The sequence below is a fragment of the Clinocottus analis genome, unplaced genomic scaffold, assembly GCF_023055335.1.
Source record: "Clinocottus analis isolate CAN_PGR_092001 unplaced genomic scaffold, fCliAna1.0.p SCAF_9, whole genome shotgun sequence".
NCBI classification, from domain to species: Eukaryota; Metazoa; Chordata; class Actinopteri; order Perciformes; family Cottidae; genus Clinocottus; species Clinocottus analis.
The window spans coordinates 20,267,732-20,293,586 of NW_027176251.1; the positions used below are offsets into that span (position 1 = coordinate 20,267,732).

Here is a 25,855-nt window from a genome sequence, read left to right on the forward strand (position 1 = left end):
TTTGAATGAAATGGAAGTCACTGAGTCAGACCCAAACTGGATCTGTCTATGAATGCCTAAACTGAGTCTGTAGATTCTTCTGAGCTTCTTGCAAACATCCATCATGAGTTCTGATCATGACTCCTGACACGCTGAGCGCTGACTGTTTGTCAGCGCCTGACAAACTCCTTTAGGACTCAGTGGCCGGAGTACAAGTTAGAGTCAGAAACCTTCGCCGCTGCACAATCGAGTCAATGTAGGAGGAGAATTGAAATCTGTCGTTACAATTCATAACACTGCTTTTTCTTTATCATTTTGACTTGTTTGCTTAATTTCTCTGCACACTGAAGCAGATCAGCTTGAGGCCAGCGTGTCAGGGGCCTTGTCAGAAGTCTTTCTGCCTAATTTCCAGAGGTGTCAAATTACCAAACCCTGCAGCCACAGTGTGTCGAACCGCTTTGATGCAGCCACAACAACACGTCTGAAACACAACCTTTACACAACTGACTTTCAACATGTTGGTTTGATTTGGGGGCTGAAAGAAAAACTTTTACCTTTTAACTCTCTCCACAATGTAAGAAGTGTGATGGAGCAATGCTTTATAAATGTTTTATAAAAAACTAAAAGCTATAGAAGCTCAGTCCACCAGGAGAACAGAGACACAACAGATATTTAGAATGAAAGAGACAAACATATATAAATATATTAGTTCAGAATGATGAGTCAAAGTCAAAGCTCTAAATCATATTCCTAACATTATATATATATATATATATATATATATATATATATATATATATATATATATATATATATATATATATATATATATATATATATATATAGGTTGGGTGGATGAAACTTTGAACTATTTCCAGCTCCTTGTGTTTTTTTAAAACACTTTTCCCTCAAGTGCATCAACACATTGTGATCAAATCAGAAAGACAAAGTCATTTTTAATGGACCTTTTTGTTGGCCTGTAATCCAGCAGGAAGAACACGTGATGAATGACACGTCCCATCAGACATGTCAGAGGACCAGCATGCATCACAGCCTGACTCTGCTCTTTATCAATGTCATTCATTACACCTGTGTTGTTGATTTCTGATATGATCTATTGTCAGTGGCCAGCAGGTGTAATTGGTTGTTACCATGGAAACACAGCTCTGATGGCGAGCATGTGTAACTTTTCAGGCAGGTCTTCAATAACTGCTGCCTGACTAAATAAATTAATAAAAGATCATCATTGCAGAGGCCATGTTTGTAGCAGGCATCATAAACTGTAGTATGCCGTTCATTTCTTTTCTTTTTTTATAGTTTACAAATTGTATTATTATTATTGTATTATATATATATATATATATATATATATATATATATATGTATATATATATATATATATATATATATATATATATATATATATATATATATATATATATATATATATATATACTATGGCAGTCAATCAATTATCAAATATCAATTAGGGTAAAATGAATTAATAAACATATGATAGTAATTGATTTAGTAGCTTTCTCGCCAACTCTTACCACTGCAACTGTTTCCTAATAATAATAAATATTATTATAATTATATTAACAATAATTATCACAACAATAATACTAATACTGCTACGCCTACTGCTAATATACTAATTATAATAACATCAATAATAATCCTATCAGTATCGTGTGCGGGGCTGTGCGGTGTGTCGCTCGCTCTCAAGTGTCCGGGCACAGAGCTGCAGCTCGCCGCCTCGCAGCCTCCTCCTCGCCGCCTCGCAGCCTCCTCCTCGCCGCCTCGCAGCCTCCTCCTCGCCGCCTCGCAGCCTCCTCCTCGCCGCCTCGCAGCCTCCTCCTCGCCGCCTCGCAGCCTCCTCCTCGCCGCCTCGCAGCCTCCTCCTCGCCGCCTTCACGTCGCTCTCTGCGCCTTCGCCCGGCGGAGACGTAAAGTGGATTAAATAGCCGCGAATGCAACGCGGTGGGATTTGAACGCTCAAGTATATTCTTTATGCCGGGACTGTCTCGTTATTCACCGCATCGCTTCTCTCCCTGTGTGTGGTTGTGTCCGTGTGTGTGGGTGTGGGTGTGTGTGTGTGCGCGCGTGTGTGTGTGTGTGTGCGTACGCGTGTTTTTTCTCTCCGTGCAGCTCCTCTCTGCTGGGGTCCTGGTCTGCCAGGGGCTGCAAAGCCGTGCTAGTCGACTCATTCAGAACCAAATGCGTGTGTGACAGACTGTCCACCTTCGCCATTTTAGCACGGCTCAACCCCGAAATGGTAAGTCCGAAACCTCCCTTCACTTCGCAGACATTAAAGGTACTGAAGACGTGTTTATTTTTATGGGGGGGCTTTTATGTGAATGCATCAGCTATTTTGGTGTTTTTTTTTTGTGTGTGTGCTCCAAAGGGCGTCATTGTCATTACATATCAACAGACCCTCCCTCTCCCCTCCTCCCGTCCTCTGTCTCGACATGCCAAAGCCATGCTGCAAGGTTATTAGGTTGTTATAGCCTTGCCAATGGTGAGGATTTGTGTGTGCATGTAAGTGTGTGCTCGTAGATGTGTGTGTGTGGGGGAGAGGGGGGGGGGGGTTGTTCATGTTGCACCTAGAAGGAGATACACTGCTAGAAGCCCACAGGAAGGCATCCTGTGCATTAAGATGGTGGTCATCATCACTGTGAGAGGCTCCATGCCACAGCTGCTGGTCATACCTGCACGCTCCCCCCACCCCCCCACCCTCTCTTCCTCTTCCATCTGAAACAATTCTCCTTCACACATTAGCATAATTTAACATATTACACTGTCAACGGCGTCTCCATGGTTACCAGGCCCCCATGGGAGAAGGTGCTGCATGGCAATCCGCTCCTCTGAACTGAGAAGGCACAGTTCAATAAGGCTACATACAGTAGGCTACAGATCGGCTGCAGCTGGACGCAGCGTGCCAGCAGTGTGTGTGTGTGTGTGTGTGTGAGAGAGAGAGAGATGGGATGGACATGTCTGTTAAAAACCACGCAGTGTCCCAGTGACTCAAACCTGCCCCAGTTTCTTTGGGGAAAAGGGCAGCAGCGTCTTTGTGGGGAATTTTTCTTTCAGCGCGATTAGTTATTATTAGACTGGAAATTGCCTCGGAAGCAGTTTGTTCACCAGTTGCCCTGGTAACAGCATCGGCACAGAGACACCGAGGGGGGGCCGGCGCGCTCGCCGGGCCGAGAGGAGACACTGAGGGTTTACCACCTCACACCTCGTTGGAGGTGCTGGTGGGTGGGGGTGCACCACGTCCGCCCCACGTCCTCACTGCTGAAACGATTAGCTCATCGATTGATTGGTCGACTGAGGAGTCAGAGACGATTTGAAGGGAATAGATGGGCATTTTGGGAAGTGCTGGCATAGGAAGTACTTAGCATAGCATAAAGCGGGAAGGGGCGAGGTGGTTTGGGGGAAGTCACATGCTGGAACTAGTTCCTCCATCCACCCGTCTTCTGTCCAGCTATGGTGTGGGTTGGTTGTGTTAGCCGAGGCTAGCATCTTGCTAGCGGTCCTGATGATAGCACACGTGGCAACATGACTCTGAAGCTTTCACATGTTGTTGGCTTCAGGCGCCAACTGCAGGTCCGGGACCGTAGAGAAGCCGGATCTGGGTCTGTCCACGGCAGTCTGGTCCTGCCGTTGTCTGAGCCTGCCGCTGTCTGAGCCTGCTGTAGTCTGAGCCTGCTGTAGTCTGGTCCTGCTGTAGTCTGAGCCTGCTGTAGTCTGGTCCTGCTGTAGTCTGAGCCTGCTGTAGTCTGGTTCTGCTGTAGTCTGAGCCTGCTATAGTCTGAGCCTGCTGTAGTCTGGTCCTGCTGTAGTCTGGTCCTGCTATAGTCTGGTCCTGCTGTAGTCTGAGCCTGCGATAGTCTGAGCCTGCTGTAGTCTGAGCCTGCTGTAGTTTGGGCCTGCCGTAGTCTGGTCCTGTTGTAGTCTGGTCCTGCCGTAGTCTGGTCCTGTTGTAGTCTAGTCCTGCTGTTGTCTGGTCCTGCTGTTGTCTGGTTCTGCTGTTGTCTGGTCCTGCTGTAGTCTGAGCCTGCTGTAGTCTGAGCTGAGAGACTTCATAGTGAACCTGCATGATGTCATCGGATTTCACCAGAATTGGACACAGTGGCAAGCAGACATAAAAAATAACTATACGAAGCGAAACTTCTCACTGGTTGGTTTCCTTCACATAGAGGCATCAGGGTTAAGGTGAGATGGTTTCCTTTTAGTTAAGAGTCCCTCATAGTATCTTAAATGATTAGTGCAGTTATAGTACAATGAATCAATGCATCATAGAGTAATGAGGACATACTCTGGTCACGGTCCCACAGCTGAGGCTGAGGCAGCAGGTCACACCTGGACAACCTGCTTCAGCAGCATCACTGACAGCACGCTTGATACTACTGACGTTTCATTGAACATCATGGATGGATTATTCTAGAAAGTAAGGCTAAGAATGAATTAGTTAGACACCCATTTATCTACATATCAATGATACCGTGTAGACAAGAGGTGTCATCATGCAGGACTTGATCTTTACCAGAGATATACTTATTCACAAATAAATATTCCTTTGCTGCTGTTTGATAGTATTTCTCAAATGTAACATGCTAACTGTTTTAGCTCTAGTCAATCAAAATGGGTCAGTACTCCTTATGGGGACAATACAACATACCTAACTCACTTACTAACTCACTTACTGAGCACGTTTCACTGCCGTTCATGTCAGGTTTATCTTCTCAGCTGACTGGAGGGGAAGGCAGTTTGTCTTGTTGTTGGTCGACTGTTCAGCGCTTTGGAGCAGACTGACAGATCTCCATCCCTGTTGGATGCGTTGCCACAGACTTGTTCTGATATTCATGGTCCCAAGAGGATGTAGCCTCCATTGTTTGATGATCCCTGGCTTTTCATTAAGGGCCGCCATCACATCAATGTTGTCACTTTTTGTAAAATACTAGATGGACAGATGCTTATAGTTACCAGATGATAAAGCCAACCGACATTGATGATGTCGTCACAACTTGGGTTGTAAATGCTAGATTACTTTTAGGGGTATGTGTTTTTGTCTTACAATTGAACATTTAGTGTGTTTTAAGTTCATGAAAGTCATATGTGTAACCACTTTGGGCGCCTAAAAAGGCCTTATTCTGTGTTTGTTTGTTCTTAGCTACACCCTCCTGTGTCACTTCTGGTTGAAAAAAAAACCAAGATGGCAACGGCCAAAAAGTTAAATTCTAGGCTTGAAGCCAAGGCGGTCCACAAGCCAGTGGGTGACATCACCGTGACTAAGTCTAATTCTTTCATGCAGTCTACGTGTTGAATATCATAAACATCATGCAAGCGGCATTGGCGTTGTCATTGTTAGCATATCACCACAGGCGCCAGCATTTAGCTGAAGGCCCTGCTGTGCAGCTTCACACAGCCGCTAGCATGGCTGCACACTCCTAGTCGTGTTCAGGTCCAGGTACATCAGTGAAATATGAACACAAGCTAACAGTCATCAGTGGATAATGGGGCGTCCACAGTTTGCTGTCTTCCCTGCAGCCTGCCTCTACCTGTGCAGACGACAGCCTGTTCACAGCTCCTCTGCAGCCTGGAGGCTCCACAGCGCCCCGAGGAGAAGCCGCTCTTCCTTTTGCCAGAGATGGAGGAGAAGGCGACTCCTCTCCTTCCTCATTTAGCGGTCCCTTATCCCCACGTCCCGTTATTTTGTGAGACAGCTTTGGATGCCACGCTAATTATTCCTACTGCAACACATAGTAGCTTCTAAATGGCCCAGCCGCTCTGTCTGCAGCCCAGCCTCCTACAGCCCCGGCATGATAAACACCCTCTCTTCTCCTCTTCTCTCCCTGCTAGCCCTCTCCTCTAATCTCTTCCTCCTCTGTCATTTCATCACACCATTTTTCAAGCTCAGTGGCTGCATTATATGTTAGCTCTCCCCCTCTGCTTAGTACTTTGTTTACTCTCTCGCAGCCACCCCTCGTGTCCATCTTGCTCAGTCCAACTACGCTGCAGGCTTTTAAATGGGGAAACTGGGGGCGGGGGGGGCACTGCAGTCAAAGGCAAAAGTCCCAAAAACCTGAGCCCAGTTTACTGCCACTGCTGTGTGTGTGTGTGTGTGTGTGTGTGTGTGTGTGTGTGTTGCGGGGGAGGAGGATGAATGAACGTGCTTGTGCTTGTATCGTTTTGGTTGTAAGCCTGCGTGAGCCTTTTTCTTCAGTTTGAATGTGCTGTCAGGATTTAGATGCAGGGACAAGCCTCCTGGGCCAATTAGCCCACATTCTGAGAGGAACAAGGAAGTAAACAGGCCTTCCTGAGGTTTGCAGGGCGACAGGAGTGTGATCATTCTTGGATCCCACGATGTATGCGTCTGTGTTAAATCTTTGGAGAGAGATGACTGAAATACTGGAGGACAAATGGGTGTTTACTCGCCAACACACAATGCCGATCTTAAATGTGCAGCATTTGTTCTGTGGCCTGAACGCTCAGGGCCAAGTTAAAAGAACAGTTTAATGTTTTGTGAGATACACTCATGGTTTCTCACTGAGAGTATGACGAGAAGACTGATGTCTATGAAGACTGATGACTGATGTCTTGCTCTGTCCAAAAGTACCAACATCCACCTAACAGAACCTCTAAAGCTCACTGGTTGGTATGTCCTCTTTGTTTAAACCATACGACAACTAAGTTGTCGTTTCATTGGGGGTTAGATGTGGTACTATTTCTTTTTGGATTCTCCTGAAAACCTCAAGATGACAGCAAGACTGTGTAAGCTGTTCATTAAAAAGTAGTCCCGGCATGTAACTTCCCCTGAAACCACTGATGAAACAGATACAGCTAAGTTTCCTGCATGTCCCGACTGCAGCTTCTATTCCTCAGCACATATTCTCAGAAATATCTTCAATTATTGAAAGTGTATTAGGACGTTAGTTTATTCTGTCAGTGAAAAAGTAGTACAAGAATGCCCATCACAATCCTTGAGTGCCCAATGGGATCTCTGCAAACTGCTCATCTTGTTCTCTCTGAAACTCAAAGATATTCAGTTTACACTGACGTCTACCAGCAGAGCAGCAACACTGAGTAGAGTTACACTGAGTAGAGTAACACTGAGTAGAGTTACACTGAGTAGAGTTACACTGAGTAGAGTAACACTGAGTAGAGTAACACTGAGTAGAGTTACACTGAGTAGAGTTACACTGAGTAGAGTAACACTGAGTAAAGAGGAACACTGGGTGTGAGAAATGAATGAATGAATGAAATGAAAAGTACTTTATTAATCTCCAAGGAGAATTTTTTTAAAGTAGCTTCAGTGCACATTGGGCATTATTGCCAGTAAACTACAATTCATCATTTAGCAATATAGTTGTCAGGGGCTATGTGGCGGTGTCCTCTCACTGCCACCTCACAGCAAGGGGGCACAGGGTTCAATTCCCAGGCCGGACGGCCCTTCTGTGGGGAGTTTGCATGTTAGATAACGGATGGATGCAATAGAGTTGTCGGTTGACCGGTCACTTAATGGACTCATTATTTCAGCTCTAATATCAGTTAGCCTTCAGAGTTCATCAATAAGCTGTTTGTCTTGGGTCCAGATTGAGTATTGCATCTTCTATTTTATTAGTTTCATTCTTATTTTAATTCACAGATTAAATTCACAACGAGCCCCACTTAATAAGATGCATGAATCACTTTCCTTTAGTATTTGCATCAGTAGTTTTATCAACCCTTTACGTTTCCATTGTGTGTAATTGATACCAGCGCAACTTGTTTGAGCAATCACATTTGTTTACGGCTAATATTGGCAGCAGCTTCATCTGATAGATTGCTGAAGGAAATGACATCCCGTGGACCTCCTCGCGGTAGCTGGAGCGTCCCTGTGTCTGCTCATGTGGAATAATGCAGTCTGGTCACTTTACTGTGGATGGCAGCGCTCTTGGTTTGGACGCCGCGTGAGGCTTCCAGCCGAGCCCCGTCATTGGCTGAGCGGAAAGGTAAAGTTTGTCTGTCTCAGCAGACGCCTTTCCATTCCACTGCACTCGTAATCTTTCTCTCCCCCCTTTTGCTTTTGGAGAAGGAACTCACTGCAGTGCAGATTAATCAGAGGGATTTAATTAACTTGGCCCCGGCGCACACATCAAACCTGGAGACAAGACAGGCTATAAACTCAGCCAATTATCTTCTGCTGCAAGCGGAGTGGGGAGGGCGGAAACATGTCCTGGTCCCCTTCGTTTTCACCCAACCACCAACCACCAACCGCATGACGGATGTCTTCAAACTGCCCCTCCACCTCACCTCGGCTCTTCCCCTGCCCGAAGCTCCATGTTGAGGGTGTGTGTGGGGTTGAAGATGGTTTAGACCAGGGGTGGGCAATTATTTTTTCCCCGGGGGCCACATGGAACAGAAAATATTGCGGAGGGCCGGGCCAATAGCCAGAACTCATTTATGTACTCTCCGCGACGGAGTTGGACAGGACTTCCCAGCATGCAGTTCTGTAGTATAATTTTATAAATGTGAAACCTTGACTGAAGTTCCTATTCCTGCCAGCTGAATAGCTCCGCTCAGTGGCTCTTGGGCTATAGCTGTGAAAACTAAGTGTTACTGCCTGTGGACAGGTGTGGCAATGCACTGCCAGTTTGACGGTATGTCTGTGAGGCCTAATATTAATAATAATTTAAAATATATATATTATGCTGTTAGAAAAATTATAATCCTCAATGGGCCAGATTAAATTGCCCAACGGGCCGTAGTTTGCCCGCCCCTGTTTTAGACGGTTGTAACTTGCATGGAGCCGGTTGTGTTTTGATGATTACCTCTGGAACTAGCTTGAGTTTGGTTGGCCTCAATTATTTCTTGTTTTTCTTTGCAAGAGTCATTTTTAGCGGCTCTATTGGCGCTACGGGTGGTCTACAAATTAGTCTACAAGTTTGGTCCAGGTGGAAATATCTAACGCAGTAATTGATTAATTGCTGCAAAACTGTCCCAGACATTCACGGATAACGCTACCTTACTGTGGTGAATCCCTTCCTGTGCCACCATGAGGTTGACATTTGGGATTCAGTGACACGTGCTGCAGATATTCAGGGTTCCCAGAGGATGTATTCATATGACGTTGGTGACCTTCTCACCCCACCAGTAGGTCAATATGTTGACCTATTCTACTGAATGGGTGCAACACCAATTGGTGGACAGCCATTGTTTGTTCAGAATCAGCTTTAATGGAGATGGACATTCTCACATATATGGAATTTCACATGATAAACACGCCAGACTTTTCCTTTGAGTTTTTTTTAATTGTGTATCTCAACAATTATTGGTCTGACAGGTTATATTTTTTCCAATGTACTTTGTGTTTAGGGATAATTAGCAAACTATAGCATGCTAACACGCTTAACTAAGTTGTGGAACGTGGTAAACATTGGACCTGATGAACATCTACACGTTTGTATGCTGTAGTGAGCAGTAATGCATTGTGGGTTGTGTCATACAAGTCAGTAACAATGCAGAGTGAGGACATCAAGCAGATGGAAGAGACTCATGGTAGAGCTGGGGAAAGTTTATTTAAAAAGAAGCTGAGATGAGAATAGTTTTTGGCAATATTTGGTTGTTTGGTGTAACTGAAACTAGAAGCTGTAAAAATGTTGATGTTGGCGTCATTTCCTCCAGTTCTCCAGAAACGTTTGTTGTCTTTAAAAGTCTGAAGCTAACCAGTAACAATACAGTGTTGAAACTTGAGCTCCTCAGGTGACATTTATATTAAAATAAAGCAGTTAAAGACCCTAAACAAGCTAACATGTGCTTATGATGATTGAAGTAAACAAGAGCATAAATCTGAGCAACCATTCGACGTCTGCTTGAGTCCTATTTGCTTGGTAATACACATGTCGGTGTGGTTGAATGTCATTGATTGGTCAAAGATCATCCAGATGGCAGATAACAGAGAGCCCACACCACGCATTTGGACACATTACAGTGTTTTTTTGCAATTGCCATAATTACCATCCTCTAACCCTCACTTCAGATTCTCTCCACTGTTCACACCAAAGAGCAAACATGAACCTTATTTACAGTGTTAAAGCTCTGTTTCTTCAGTGATCAAAGTGTTTTTTTAAAGGTGCATTCTGGGTACAGGTGATTAATTATGGACTGTGGTCTTCCAATAGCAGTGTTTAGTAAACCACACACAGGCTTTTAGTTTTTAATGAATAGTGTCTGATGTATTATTGTGTATTTTTTGGCAAAACGTGTGTTTCAGAAATTCAAACAGTGTAACACAGACAACCAGAGAGACTACTGGTACTAGTACCAGGAGCAGTGGGGGCGGGGCTTAGCGATGGGTCAATTGCTAAAAAAACGAGTGTCTTTCCTTTTAAAGCGTAGGTAAGATGGAGGCAGGATGCAGACCGTGTGTCTGTGTGTGCAGAGATCGCTGCTCGGCTCCCCTGCGCTTTATATCTTTTTCATACTAAGCTTTATTGATTTTGAATCAGTTGGTGTTGGAGTTTTTCTTCTCCTCCCTGCGACGCTCCACACGAGTGTTGGGATGAAGGGATGTAGAAATATATTGAACCAGAACTTTGAATGTTGTTTTAAATATCGCAATCAAGACACTTAGTTGAAAAGCAGAGACGAATCTTAATTAGTGGGTCTATATTTAGAGATCAATATTGGCGAGCTCAAATATCCCAAGCAGCATGAACGCACAGCCTCCCACCCTGCTGCTGCAGCTGCCATGTTACAGCGTAGCCATGGCAACTAAGACAATGTCTGCTGTAGCATGCATGCATGCAGCGCCTGTAGCTGTCAGAGTTAGGCATAGTAAAGAATGTCAGTCGTATAGCATGTGTGTTATGTGAAGACACACATCACTGTGTGTGTGTGTGTGTCTGTGTGCGTGCATGTGCGTGTGTGTGTGTGTTAGCATCGTTTATTCATAAATCACCTTGAAGTCACCTTGCTCTGCAGCCGAGGCTGCCAACTCCCCTCCAGCCGTGGATGCCAGACACCTGCGTGTGTGTGTGTGTGTGTGTGTGTGTGTGTGTGTGTGTGTGTGTGTGTGTGCATCAAGCCACATAATTGTATTCACGTGCGGGTAGCAAAGCCTCTCACTTAGAGCTAAAGCAGTGAAATTATTTTTGTTGAGTTCACAGCTCCTGAGGCAGTGGGGCTTCCTCTGGTGTGTGAAGTCATCCCACTAACCTTTACAACTCCACTTACCACCGTACACACTCGGCTGTACAGCCCCTCCTCCCCCCTACTTAATCTCCCTGACTCCAATCATCTGTCCGTGAGTCTCCAGTCCAATCACGAGTCTCTGGAGTTGAATTGTAAAACTGGCCGTTTTCTACGGCGGCCACAGAGCCACATCATGAACTCCCCGGCTGACATGGCAGCGCGTTGCCGGCGCTCTTACTCGCGGTGTCACTTGTCCCCTCGCTGCTGTGATGTAACTGGCATCAGTCGGCGGTGACATCTCTGCTGCAATGCAACCTGTCAGCGCTGCCGGCTGCTGCGGTCAGAGGCGCAGCGCCATGCCAGAGCAGCCAAACGCCATTGTTCTTTATAATTCACTCTTTAACCCCTCTGAGCATCTTCCAGTGTGGTGCAGTCTCTGAATCAAAGTTGTCTGATGTCCTTTATTCTCTTGCAAGAAAGGGAAAGTATGCAGCAGCTACTCACATGTACAAGTGAGGAAACGTCAAGCAGCCTTTGATCTCCTTCCCTCTCCAACATCCGGTTCAACCATCTCTTCGAAACATTTAAATCCATCTTTCACATAAAATTACAATACAATACAGTGTTTTACATGCTACACGACAACAGACAACACACCTTCTCCACCTGTTATGAGGGTATGTTATGTGGATAGTTACTTGATCTATGGGCCTCTGTGTTTATACCTGGCTATTATCATACTTTACCATATTGGATTATGCGAGAAAAGGAAAAATAATAATAATACAAACAATATATATATATATATATATATATATATATATATATATATATATATATATATATATATATATATATATATATATTCAGTTTACATGGTAGCAGTTTTTCAACGTTTTATTTAACAAAAACGTCACGTAAACGCAGTACATGTCCAGGAATGTGAGAATACAATAGCGATAAACAGTTTAAATAAGTAGGATGCGATTGAGTCATTGTTGTACAGAGTGCTAATCTTTAGCTCTCAAGCGAGGGCCATGATGCATGAGTGAGTTTCCCCGACCTGCTTAGAAGTAAGAAATGACTTTCTGACAGTGGAGAATTCATAAATTGAGTCTCTCCGTCTCTATTACTGAAATCATGTCAGCCATTGATCCCTGGAAAGAAGGGGAGAGGGCGCATGAGTCTTCCGACATGTAGGACGGCCGCGTGGCTGCAGGAAGCCACGAGGTGGATCGCGATGAGCCAAACATGGCGAGGCCAGCGTCTAATTGGAGTTTTTCCTCGAGAGACCTTTGAGTATTCGTTGAATATGTTGGGCCAGTGAGTTACGGGCTGAACCAGAACGTATGCATCTGTCACACAGTGGTGAGGCCGCAGGAGGCAGTCTGGATCTAGAATAGTGGAACTGAATCAGAATCAATTGGAGTTTAACTTTCTGCAAAACATCTGCACAAACGAGTGTTTTTCCTGATCCAATTAAGATTTTTAGATCGCAGATTGCATTTCAGCGCAACATTTAAACAAAGTATTGAACTTGTCTTGTTCACTTAGAATGCAAAAAAAAAAGTGTGCGGCCTTAAGGTGAACAAAGTTACATGTTGATATGGTTTTGTTAAATTAAAGGCAGACGCTTAGATTCTCTCAAGGGTGTGTGAGATTAACAGGTAAACCAGTGTTTTTGCAACTTAAGCTCCAAAGTCTGAGAACTTTAACGCCCCTATAGCGCATCAGAGAGACTGAAGGGATGGAAAGGAAAGTCCAGACCACTGCATTTGTACCACCAGTGACCCAGTTAGGAGGTGAGCTCTCAACAAATCGAGTCACCGGGGGAATTTTTCTGCGTTTGTATTCATCCTGCTGACACCTCCTGTCAAAGTCTCTGCTCACACTCGGCAGGAACTCGGCCGAAGTTTCTCTCCCGCTTCGTTCGCAGCGGCGCTTTCGAGCCTTTTTCAGTAGTTCTCGTCGTCAGACGCAGGGATCGGCTGATGAGTCACGATTGCATCAAAAGGCTCGGAGACGTGACCGCAGCCTCTTTTTCTTCACATTCTGTTCTTCTCCCTCTTTTACTTTTCAGAACATGGATAAGACACAGCTGCCATCCGTGACGCTGATCGTGGGCTGTGGAGTATCTTCGCTAACATTGTTGCTGCTCATCATCATCTACGTGTCGGTCTGGAGGTGAGAGGAAGATTCCTGTTTTGAGACGCTGTGCAGGGTTTAAGAGAAAGTTGGATATCACTCTGCTAGCAAATGTTAGTTTTTTTCTCTGACAATGCTACAGTGTGAAGAACACATCTACTGAAAGCAGCAGGTTAACGTTAGCTGTGGGCAGCACGGTCCTGCTCGGCTAAATAACTGAGCTAACTGCTAATGCTAAAGGAGGAGGCATAGAGTTACATTATGATGCATTCAAGTGCTATTCAGTGAATATATTATGTAATCTTGTACTGTTTTTGGTGTGAAATCTAGTTGTTTAAAGCAATACATAATATAGTATTACTATGACCTGTTTAGCATCTTAACACTAGTTTTAATCAAAGAATATTTATATTTTATTTGAATGCACTGGTATTAGGTTGGTATTCAATATCTGGAGGGAAACAAATGCTTTGGGAACATCGCTACCTTTAATGTACAACATATAGATACCGTAAGCATCCTTTCATGTGCGCCGTATGCAGAGCGCCTCTGTGGCTCGTCAAATGCAGCTGGAGCATCCCTGTGTGTGACATGACAAGTTAAGTACACAGTATGCTGCTGTTTAGGTAGTTAACCTTCAGTTCTCTGCCATAACCAAGAGAGGTTCAAAAGTTAATGACAGTTGTAAATTTTCATACGCTGGCTCATGCACATGCACCAGTAAACACCCGTCTGCTTGAAAGCACCATCTCTTTATGTGGGGACATGTACAGTAATGGCTGTACGCCATGTTTATGGCCGAGACTCCAGCTGCACGCCGACTCAGGGCCCTCTGACGATACGAGACAGTATGGACTACAGCAATTGTTGGTACTTTGGTAATTCATGGAGCTGGTAGCCTGGTTCCAGACCTCATATGTCCTATTTATTCATTCAGCTATTCAGATATGCGTGGGATATCTCTCATTGACATTTGTGGCATATGATGAGCGTCAAAACACCTATCGTTTCCATGCATCCTGCACCCGGGCTGCATCTTTGACGCTTTGCATTGTGGGCTAACAGATGGCTAGAGGTGGCTACTGTGGGACACTTAACCCCACATTGTTCCCCCAAGCTGTTGCTGCGCTGTATGAATGGTAATGAATGGTGAGTTAGTACATGTAGTGTTAAAGAGCTTCGAGTGGTTGGAAGACTAGAAAAACAAGTCCCTTTACCATTTAGCATATAACGTGACTGCTACTTTGGTTGGTTGCTATTGTTAGCGTGTAGAAATGGGATGCCTGGCGTAGCGTCGGGAATAATTTAGCCAAACAACTTCTCTCGTTCTGGTAATTTATTTGGCTGATCACAAACTAACAAGCGCTGCGATTGCAATAGCAGGGAGTCTTTCTGTCACCACGCAGGGTGACAGTCAAAAACCAGAAGTTGTGTTGCACTGTAAGGTGTGCAACTCCCCATGAGAAGCAGACAACTGGACATTCCTCAGAGACATTTCTCACAGACTTCATTATTGCTTAAACTGACCTTGCATAACCTGAACTTTCATAGACATGAAGAATAAGAACATATGCCGAATATAAGGATTTCTATTATCACTATTGACACAGACGAAAATATCTGCAACGCAGCCGTCTGGACATCATCTTCTTAGGTATTTTGCTTCCTCGCTACATCCATTGTATTACAAAGCTGAACTGACCACATGGGGAACAAGCAGAGAGGACGTAGCTGTGCAGGTTGCTGAGATGATGTGTGTATTGTTTGGATAGTTGTGATGAATCGTAAACCTTTTCCCCCGCTGATTGGAAGTGACGCTCTCCCATAAGAAACCGTACTTTCTATCCATCCATTGCGACCTCGGAGGATCTCGTCTATTGGTCTGTTGTGTTTTAGCCACCAGAGTAAGAATTTGGAGGAAGCCACAATCATTCTTGTTTTTTTCTATCTCTTTCCTGCAGATACATTCGGTCTGAGCGCTCAGTCATCCTCATTAACTTCTGCCTCTCCATCATCTCCTCCAATGCCCTTATTCTCATCGGACAGACTCAGACACGGAATAAGGTGAGAGCCGGTCCTAAGCCCACCGTTTGGATGTATCTGTATCAGTATTTACTTGATACAAACCATCACAGTGTGCCCGATTCATCGATAATCTCACTCGTGTTTCCCTTGTGTTCCTGTCCTTCAGGTCTTGTGCACCCTGATCGCTGCATTCCTTCATTTCTTCTTCCTGTCCTCGTTCTGCTGGGTTCTGACGGAGGCGTGGCAGTCCTACATGGCGGTGACGGGTCGCCTGAGGAACCGCATCATACGCAAGCGTTTCCTGTGTCTCGGCTGGGGTGGGCCCCTCCGTCCGCTGTCCGTCATGTCGTTCCTCTGCTCGCTCCCATCCGGCCCGTGTTCATGTGCGTTGTGTTTTCCTCCCAGGTCTCCCTGCACTGGTGGTGGCCATCTCAGTGGGATTCACCAAGGCGAAGGGATATGGAACACCAAGCTAGTAAGGATGTATTCCCTATTGCTCCATAATGTATATACCTCCACCTCTTTAACTATTCATGCAGGCATATTACAGATGGAATGGGGGTTTATGTTTGCAGCATAATTAACCTCTCTCTTTCTCTGTCTCATTCATCTTTTACCATCCTCATTCTTGTCATGTCTTCTACCTTTCACCTCGTGTCTGTTCCTCCTCTTTACAACCCTCAATGTCTCCATCCCCCTTCCCTTCTCTGCCTCACTCCTCCATCGTCTCTCCTTCTTTGATCACGTCTCTCCACGTCTGTCTTGTAGCTGCTGGCTGTCTCTGGAAGGAGGTCTTCTCTATGCCTTTGTTGGACCCGCTGCAGCTGTTGTCTTGGTATTTCTTCCTTCCTGTTCAGTCTGTCTTTTAAAACCTCTCCACTAACTCTGATTTAGACCAATACGAACGACCAATATGCAACATGGAACACTTTGAGCCACTTTGAACAAAAAGAAAACCATATTTACTCTGCAGGATGTATCACAGCAATAAAATGTTAACAAAAACACAATATTACAATGTGAGGAATACAAACATTAAAACAGTATACAAATGAGATCACTGCAAAGTTTATAGCCCACTTCTCCTCCTCGTAATCTTTGTTTATTTCCTTGCCTCCTTCTTCCCTTGTTAACTCCCCTCCTTTAGTTCCCTACCTTATTTCCTTGTCAACATCCTTGTTTGCTTTCTTTACCTGTTTTTCCTTACTTATGTACATCTTTTGCCTCTTTCCCTCTACAACATCCCCATTTACTTCCCTGCCTCCTCCTTTCCTTATTAACATCCTCCTTTTCTTTCCTAGGTCTTACTTAAACTACCTCATCCTTTCCTCCCGTACTTCTGACTTTTTACAACCCCATTTCCTTCCTGCCTGCTCCTTTTCTCATGTACTACCTCCTTTCCTCCCCGGTCTTAATTACCTCCCCTTTTCTTTACCCTTAATTATTTAAGATTCATTATTAAGTGTTTCGAGTGTGTCAGGTTGCGTTTTGGGCCATTTGCCATGTACAACTATAAGGTTATAGTGGTTTTGGTAAATGTCCACGGTGTATTTAATAATAATTCAATAATTAATTAATAATGAGACCGATATAGAAGATCATGGAGAATATAGCAGCGACGTGATTGCATATCAGCACAGTGAGGGTTCCACTTTCTCCTTTCTTGCAGCTGCTGTTTAAATTATAACTACAGAGCTATTAGAGCTACATTAACCACGAGAATCATACAGAGACAAATTTAGATATCCACCATCATGTCTCCCCTCCCGGTGTTCCAGCAACACACTCACACACTGTAGCAACACACTCACACACTGTAGCAACACCGTCCTTGTTTCACTAATCACATGCATTAGCTTCAGTTTCCTTGATTCACTTCCCAGAGCTTCTCTCCCACCTACACGTGAACAGCTTGTTCGGGGTGTCCTTTTAACACAAGCTGCTTCTCCAATAAAGAGCTGCTGCTCCAATTGGCACCCGCACCAGAGGCCCCGCCCACTCCGAGCGCCTTCACAGCGGCTCGCACCAGAGATTATAGACTGAGTCCTCAAAGCAGGAGCAGCAGTTCCTGCAGCCCGATACATTCCCTCCCCCAACCTTTCATTTCACACACAGCTTCTATCTAAAGTATGAAACTGTCGACATTGAGAAATGTGTTAGTATGTTAGCGATCCATCATTCCAACCATGTTTTAACTCTCATGCTTCATTGGGTGGCTGATAGTTTATGACATTAATATTCAAGGTCTAGTATTTACAGTGCAGAGCCCACAGTAAGTACAGATAATGTGAGTGTGTGTGTTTGAAATGATGTGCACGTGCATGCTGCCATCGTCTTCCTCATCCTCATCAGATTAGATCTGCGTGTTCTGAAGTGATGAAAGTGTCTTTGCTCTGCGTTAATCTTGTGCCTCTTCTCTTCGACAGGTTAACATGGTTATTGGGATTCTCGTTTTTAACAAACTGGTGTCCAAAGACGGCATTACAGATATGAAACTAAAGGAGAGGGCGGGGTATGCTTTATACCACACATCCATTTTACACAGTGACCTATAACCAGCCTGGTAGCTCAGCTAGGGGGCGGGGCTAGCGCAGGTATCGGCTCTTTGCCTGGAAACTATCCTCTGCCGCCATTTCAGAATTTTGATTGAAGATGGCGCTTCATTTTTAACACCCAGGGGGGATGAGGAGCACAAAGAAAAAAGATATTGATCAATGTGACTAATCAAAAATGAGATCAGAGGCCAAAAAGAAAATGAGTTTACTCATACGGCTAAACTGTGATCAATGTTTCTGGAGGATGGAATCGTGTTAGAAAGGAGACAGGAGACGTGGGGAAGGCTGTCTGGTTATTGGTCCTGCACAGACTCAGCAAGATGATGACTCATCTCATTGCTTTCTTTTAAGTTTCAAATGTGTCACATTTTCCTCCAGCTGCTCTTTGTTTGCAGGTGTTGCTATTGATGTAAAGTTCTGTAGATCCATCCGTGTCTTTTTTCTCCTGTTTGGTTATTTCTAGTAGAGGGAAGCAGGGCTTTAAAACAGCACGGTCACACTAAATAACAAGAGAAAAACGTAGTTTATCACAACTTCAGCTTGATTTTGGAAGCTTTGGCCATTGGTTCTGTTGGTTGGGATAACTTTGTGCTCCCTGTTACGTCCCAGCAAAGTGACCGCTGAGCTTTTTTCCCTCTGAACCAAAAGTCTGCATCAAGCTGAGCCTCAGTTAAGATGCTGCACGCTCTGACAAGAGGACTCAGCACTTACTTTGGGAAACACAATGTTATCACCACCGGTGGCATTACCACCAGAGCCAATGGACAGAGTCACAGAAGTACAACCTAATTGCTATCACTGTGTTGTAGGTCCCTGTCATGATATTTACAGCTGAGATGAGTTACCTTGACAAACCACTCTGCTGCTTGAAGCTGTGGGGCTATTATTAGCCTTTTGGAGAAAAAAAAAGAACACTCCAACATTTGGGAACAAAACACGACATTGCTTATGGTGTGTTCACACCAAACACAAAGCAAACTTTTCATGCACAACGATTACATTCAAAGTCGATGTAAATATGAAAATGGAGGAAAGAAATGATGTAGCCATCCGTGTGCACACAGAGCTCCACAGGAGTTCCTCATATTTGTACAAAAACTGAACAAAACAAAAAGGCTGCCTATGATACAAACCATAATGTCGGGACCATATTTATGCATAGATGACGTCATTTCAAGTGTCGATGGAGCAGCTACAATGTTAGCATGGTCTCGCACTATCCATCCAACCTCCATTCAGAAAACAAACATTTTGAAGCTCTTTGCTGGTCGTTGTGCAGACAGACGGGACAAAGCGTGACGTCAGACACTAATACATTCAAATCGGCATCATTACGTAGGTATTTTGGGATCCTTCTGATCTGTTAATTGCAAATAAATCACAGCTAAATCGGTTTATTTGGGGCCTGTTGCCGCTGCAGTAAAGCAGATTGATTCCGTCAATGTGGGATTTGCTTGATAGCGAAAGTAACATCGAGAAATTCCCCCGAGCTGAGTGCGTGTCTGGATGATGGTACGAACCCAGACAGCTCTGTGTTTTATTTCCTGACGTACGAGCAATAATGGTAATCTCGGCCTCAGTTAATGAAAGTTGTGTCTCCGTGAAGGGAAGCGCCTGCTCCTCCCTGCGGCTTCGCTACCAAACAAGCAAGTTTTACAAAATGTTGGAGTGCTCCTTTAATAAATGTTGGATAAAATAAATCTTGCAAAAAGTAGTTTTTGTAGACACAAATAGGTAAAGAACACATTTTGTAGCATGAACACTGTCACCGGTTGGCGACCTGAGTGTTAAAGTCCACAGATCACACACTCGCCCTGCTCCACTCTACACATGCTGTTCTGTCTCCATTGGCATTGTTGGTGCATTCAAATGTTTTTTTTTTCTCTCTCTCTCTCTGAAAATGTTTGCTTTCTTCGATGATCTCTCTGTTCAACTGTACTTGTTTTTGCTGTCTGATATGTCATGTTTGAGTTTGCACAGAATCCCCTCTCTCTCACTCAGGGCTCTCCAATCAGGAACACAGTCTCAGAAGCCCCCTTCCATGTCATCACTGATTGGGTAAAAAATACCTGCCCACCCCTCCCCACCCCTCTATCAACCGTATGGCTACCAGCCCCGCCCATCACCAAATCTGCTGAGTCTTCTAGCAAGCTCCTCTGATTGGCTTACTATTACTTCCTGCCTATTTACCTCCCTACTCCACTATTGACCTTGCATCTGACGCTACCTCCTAGCTGGATAGAACATAACTCATCACTGCCTACGGTTCTGACCATTTCTGGAATGCTACTCGAGAAGCTGTGACTGTTTCAACAATAACACTTGCTAGTTTCAATGCAATAATATTAATATTTTCTACTGACTTAAATGGCGTGGGCATGTGTGTGTGTGGCCGTGACGTGGTGGCATTTCTCGAGTGTGTGCTCTGCGTCTGATGGAGTCGTGGACTTGTAGAGAAGTAGCTTGTCTGACAGGAAGGACCGCTCAGGTTCAGCCTTTCTTCGGCCTCGATGCGTCCGACTTCGTCTCGTGGTACAAGACGACGGGTCGATGTCTGCCCACCGGTCATTTGGGGATTTATTGCGAGAACGGTCGCTCACAAACGCACGCCTGACTTTGCAAAAAAAATATTGCCTTGAATAGGAATTTTCCCCCTAGATTTTGTACATTTTTAAGTTAAATACATCTGGCATTAGGTAGTGGGGGCTGGACCTGTAGGGCTGTGATGAGTGCCTGGTGGCTCGGCTTGCTCCAATCCTGTCCAGTTAGCTAGAAGTAACATGCGGCTGCATCCATGTGGGGTTTCCCACGCAGTTAAACCCAGAAAGGGGTCGGCTTCCATCGCATTGCTTTGAGGTAAAATACAAATATATATATCTAACAGGATCACCGTGACAAGATAGGTAGGCGTTTATTTCCTACAACGATGGCTAGATCTCCGCCTCGTGGTCTTTTGGGGATTTTTAAATGCGAGCTCTTGTGAAAACGGACGCTCTCAAACGTACTGACTTTGCAAAGAAAGATTAAATTAAATATAAAATGTATGCTTCTGTTGGGAAGAAGCTGGCCAGCCTTTTGCAGAGTACCCTGTTGCTGATGGTTCGGTCTTGGTTAACGTTGACGGGCGGCTCAGTCGCTGAGCACAGCTGTGATAGTCGATATTTTTGATTTCCATTGTTGCGTAACTACACCGACCGGATTCCCTTCTAGGGTTGGATGAAGGCTCGTCTGATCTCTGACATGAAGTCCATCTTTATTAAATAGCGGCTGCTTGGATCAAACTACATCTCTGAACAAACTTTAGCACAACAAAGTAAAGAATTCTGTTGTACTTTCGTCCACTTTGTACTTCAAATCATCTAATTGTGTGAGATCCACCGCTCACAGCGGCCTTGGATCTCATCTTTTCCTCCACATGTTATTAATAGCAAGCAATTATGGTCTTTTGCACGATGGTCAGATGTAATTGCGGCAGTGATACGTTGAGGCAGCGCAGGCTTGTTGCTTATTGGTTAAGTCTTCTGAACGTAGGACTGGTTTGAAATGACGCTTTATCTTTTTGTGCTGACCACGTGGCGACTAGCCAGTTTGCTGTCATGGACCTAGAAAACAAAAACAAGGAAGTGAAGAGGCTCGAATGCTTGTTATGTTTGGCTTGCCCCTTCGTTAGCCTCAGCCCACCTTTCACCCGCTCTCCTCTCCTGCGGGTGGGTCTCCAGGTTCAAATGCAAAACATGTTTTAAGAAGCTAATTAATTGGTGCAGCATCCAATTAAGTGCGCAGCATCCTCTGCACCGGGCGGGTCTGCTCACACCTCAGAGACCGCCCTCGCAGCCGAGTCTCGTTTCCCCCGAAAATTAGAAGCTAATTGTCAGAGAAAATGAAAGCAGACAGCGGAGGCCGACTTCCACCCGGCGCTGGAGTTAGTTTTGTCCTTAACGAATGCTTAAATGGTTTCAATCATGGATGCTGGGTATTTACAGGTTATAATAGAGCATTAAGCTTTCAGAGGACAACGTGTTGTTGTACTTCTAGTCCCGAGTGTTCCTCTGAATGCAAAGCTTTGCAGCGTCCTGGTTAGCAAACTGGAGGACTCGATGGCTCCAGATGCATTTTGTGTTTTTTCTGTATAAGATATTTATGTGTCTCCCTCCTTGCATCTCTACCAACCAGCCAACTTTTGCCTCTCAACCCCGTAAGTCCTCGGAAATGGTGTTGTATTTCAAAAAGTCTTGATTGCCTTTTAATATCACTGCCCGCGGCGTACATTTAGCGGCCGTATTGCCCTTTTACTTTAAATTGAATTTCTTCCATTATGTGATTTTTAATCCAGGCGTCCAGGGGCGACAAAAATCGATTCCCTCGGCTCTTCAGCTTTAATTGTTGTTTAGCAGGAGGCCATGTGGTAACAGATTAGTTTGTTATTACTTGTCAATATCTCCAGCCTTGTAGTCCGTCTTTTTGGAGAAACTACACAGGAGATACACAGAGTTATAAATGAAATTCAGGTGGTTTGAGGAGCTTTTCTAGCTTTGGGCGTTGGAGGGAAATTGAAGCCTTGTTCTCTGTGATCGTACCTGGAAGTGATCTGTTACTCTTTTTTGCTTGTATGCTGTTGAAATAGGTATATAAAGTTAATACAGCATTTGTCAGTGAACTCATATAAAGCGACATAACCAAACAGCTTCCTGTGATCATCATTTGATCACTGATATGTATAAATTGCTCCTTTTTTAATATGTATAATCTGGAGAGTGAATCTAGTGAACATGAAGTTCTGGTGTCGATGTGCACGCCACCACGTCTGCAGAGTGACATTCAGGGGACAGAAGTGAAGACGCAGAGAGCTGCGTGGCGGCGAAAGGGATCTGGAAACACCGGCGTCTCCTGGAGAATCCAGGTTCATGTTACGGACGTTGCCTTTTTGTTATTTCCACATAGTTTCCGAGAAATCACGTGTTTCAATCAGTTTGGTGTGACAAAGGTCTGGGAACATCATTTCTGTCCAGGAGCGTCTGGCTCCTACTTTCACCAAAGAGAAAATGCTCATCAGAGTGGGAGAAAAGGAAAGATACTCGGTCGTCGCGATCGGAAAAAGAAAACTTTTTACATAGTTTCGCAATTCAAAATGTACCCGAAAGCCAAAGGACGATTCTAATTATATTAGGACGAGGTTTCTATGAAGTGTAATCTTTCCCTCAGTGTCAGCAGCACTGATACCATTTTCTCGCCGTTGGTTCCGTCTGTTATTTCAACACTGGGATAAGTCTTCTCTGAGCTCTGTTGTGGATCAGAGGAGGTCAATCAGGACGTCACCAGTAACTATAGTTACTTCAGCTTATTTGGAGGAGGAGATAAAGAATATCGGTGAACTTCAATCCTGTTGCTTGATCTGTTTTCAGCGGAACTATTTTCAGAGTTTCATGTTTTCAGATTCCTGTCGTGATTAAAATGTTACAAAGACAACGAGAACCAATGGCAGGACTTCAAAGTAAGACACAAGTTGTTAAGAACAATGTTAACGTCATGAAGGTGTCAGTCAGTTACCTTCTGCGTGATGGCGGTGACGTCATCACACACTAACGGTGACCAGATCAACGAGCCGCTTCAAGAATGAAAAAGGAGAATAAAATGTAGTTAAGAAAATAGAAGTGTAGAAAATCCTGTCACCTTCAACCTTCCTCCTCTCTGCCTGTCTCACTCTCTCTGTTATAACGTCACATATTTCAATCAGATTACTTTGGACAAAATCTACATTGTTATTTTATGTTTTGTCACTTGAAGTAGTTTACAAAGTAAATGAAACGAACAGGTCCCTCCTCGTGATAACTCCCTCAGCTCTCTGGAGCAGGAATGACAGAGTTCATTAGGAACAAACAGCTTTTCAGAAGTGAACACGTGTTATCTGCTGAATGTATTGATGTTATTCACCTTTGTTAGGTTTCCTTTGTGAACGCGGATGAGCAGAGCGCCGCAGCCTGAGCGCGTGTGTGTGAGCTGTGTCTGTGTGCGTAACGCCTTCTGCTTTAGCTCTTGGCATCGCCCGTAAAAAGCAGTTAGCGCAAAGTGAGTCGAGCGAGGGGTGAGGCACATCTTCATACGCAGAGCAGCAGAGGTGGAATCGCTCAGCCGGCGTCCAGGTGAAGCCTTTCAGCAGATAAACGCCGGAGCGGAGCGGCCGCCCGGCTGCTGCAGGTCAATCAGAGCCGCCATCAGAGCATCATCATCATCATCATCATCACGTGACACGCCCCGCCCCCCACCTCCCTGTCCCCAGAGTCACACACAGGTAACCCCGCCCCCTCCCCTCCCTAAAACAGACACACACACTAGCGGTTGTGGACTGTAGCCCTGAGAGAGAGATTGTGCGAGGAAACACTGTGACTCACTGTGTGCGTGACTGTGTGTGCGCGTGCCCGGCGTGTGAGTCTGTGTGTGTGTGTGTGTAGGGTGCATTTGTATCTGTTTGTGTTATGTTACAGCGTGTTAATTTGACTTTGCAGTCAGATGACAGTGCCACTGTACAATATGACGCTCAAATGTGCCAAGTGCGGAGTTATCTCTTCGGCTGACGTTTCCACCACAGCTACCAGTAACGCCATGTTAGTCCCGCTAATTATTTTTCCTTAACTCTCTCCTTGCCTCTGTTCTCTCTCCCTCTTCTTCTTCCTCTCCTTCCTCTCTCTCTCTCCCTCTGTCATGTTTTCTTCTCACCGGCAGGCAGGGTCTCACTCAGTATGAAAGGCTCCTGGAGCGTCTGTGCCAGTGTGTTCACTGTATATCTGTATTTAATAATTATGTGATGGACGATTGAACCAGACCGTGTGTGTGTTTGTGTTTGATCATCAAAGTCCTGAAGCTGATCGGAGCACACAGAGGCCACGGTCGTGTTTGCATAAAGGGACAGCCAGACACTGTATATATGTCAGTGTGTGTGTGTTGTGATTATTATTAACGTGATCTGTGAGATGGATCTCTTCCATTAGGATGAACGCAGGCCTTTTGGTTGGTTACAGGTAGTGCTGCGCTCTGCTACAATCCACACAAACAGCCTCTAAATAGCTCATCTCTGTTTTAAATAGCTGTGACTGAACAATTAATACACATCATTTCACTTCATAGTCTGTAATCTGACATTGCTGACACACTTCACACGCATATTGCTTCTCTGGCTAGTGGCTGTGACGACTGCAGAACAGAACCAGTGAAGCGTATGAACGATGCAGCAGATATTTCAAAACTCTAGAGCTGCTTATATGGACTTTGTCCAGATCAGATTTATATCTTCTGAGGTTTATTATCTATGCCCGATGATGACTGCAGAGTTCTTTAAGGACAGCTGATCATTTTGATGAGGTGCAGCGTCCCCGTACAAACCCTTAAATCCTCCTCATTTAAATCGTTCGCTCCTAGAAGTTGAATGCACTAATCGTTGTTGCATGCGCTCATGTGGATGAGAGGAACGCTCCACGGCCTCATGGGTGACGGGCGCTGGAATCCTTGTACCGGCGTCAGCTGCATGTCCACTGAGCAACGTTCACTGAGTGAATGAGCTGCAGCGCCGTCGTCTTCATCCACTCGTTGTCTCGTCGCTCCACGAGAGACAAGCAACCCTCTCGCCATCTCCTCCATGCATGAGACGCCAGCTCATGTAACCCGCTCATAGACATACATGATAATTATCAGTCACGTTGCCATGTTGCTTCTTACTAATGCAAAAAGCACAGTATTTATCCATGTCTGCTACTTATTAATTGGCGAGAACACGTCGTGTTGCCAAGTGACCGTCAACACCTCGACCACCTGAGATCTCAACAGGCAACTTTTATAAATGTTCAGGTGAAAACGTTCCGTCTGGTCCCATCGTGAGCCACACGTTGAGCAACCAGATTGCCTTAGTAGAGTATTGACTGTCTGCGGCATGGCCTCCAATCACTGTTGCTTCATACGTGTTGACACGTTGCACTCCTGAC

The 25,855-nt window shown here is 44.8% G+C and overlaps 1 protein-coding gene across 8 annotated transcripts in view; it reads left to right on the forward strand.

Moving 5' to 3' along the window:
• Positions 1-25,855, forward strand: part of adgrb1a (adhesion G protein-coupled receptor B1a) — a 141,943-nt gene that overhangs the window by 102,404 nt on the left and 13,684 nt on the right. For 6 of the 8 annotated variants that reach the window (XM_068570542.1, XM_068570543.1, XM_068570548.1 and 3 more), the window contains 8 exons: positions 2,131-2,257; positions 13,238-13,341; positions 15,264-15,366; positions 15,494-15,644; positions 15,733-15,802; positions 16,096-16,162; positions 17,754-17,839; positions 24,386-24,484. In XM_068570542.1, coding sequence (XP_068426643.1) covers positions 2,131-2,257; positions 13,238-13,341; positions 15,264-15,366; positions 15,494-15,644; positions 15,733-15,802; positions 16,096-16,162; positions 17,754-17,839; positions 24,386-24,484 — 807 coding nt within the window. Of the gene's footprint in view, positions 1-2,130; positions 2,258-13,237; positions 13,342-15,263; positions 15,367-15,493; positions 15,645-15,732; positions 15,803-16,095; positions 16,163-17,753; positions 17,840-19,883; positions 19,941-24,385; positions 24,485-25,855 lie in introns of all 8 variants that reach the window. The other 2 variants (XM_068570545.1, XM_068570546.1) reach the window with 2 other exon arrangements.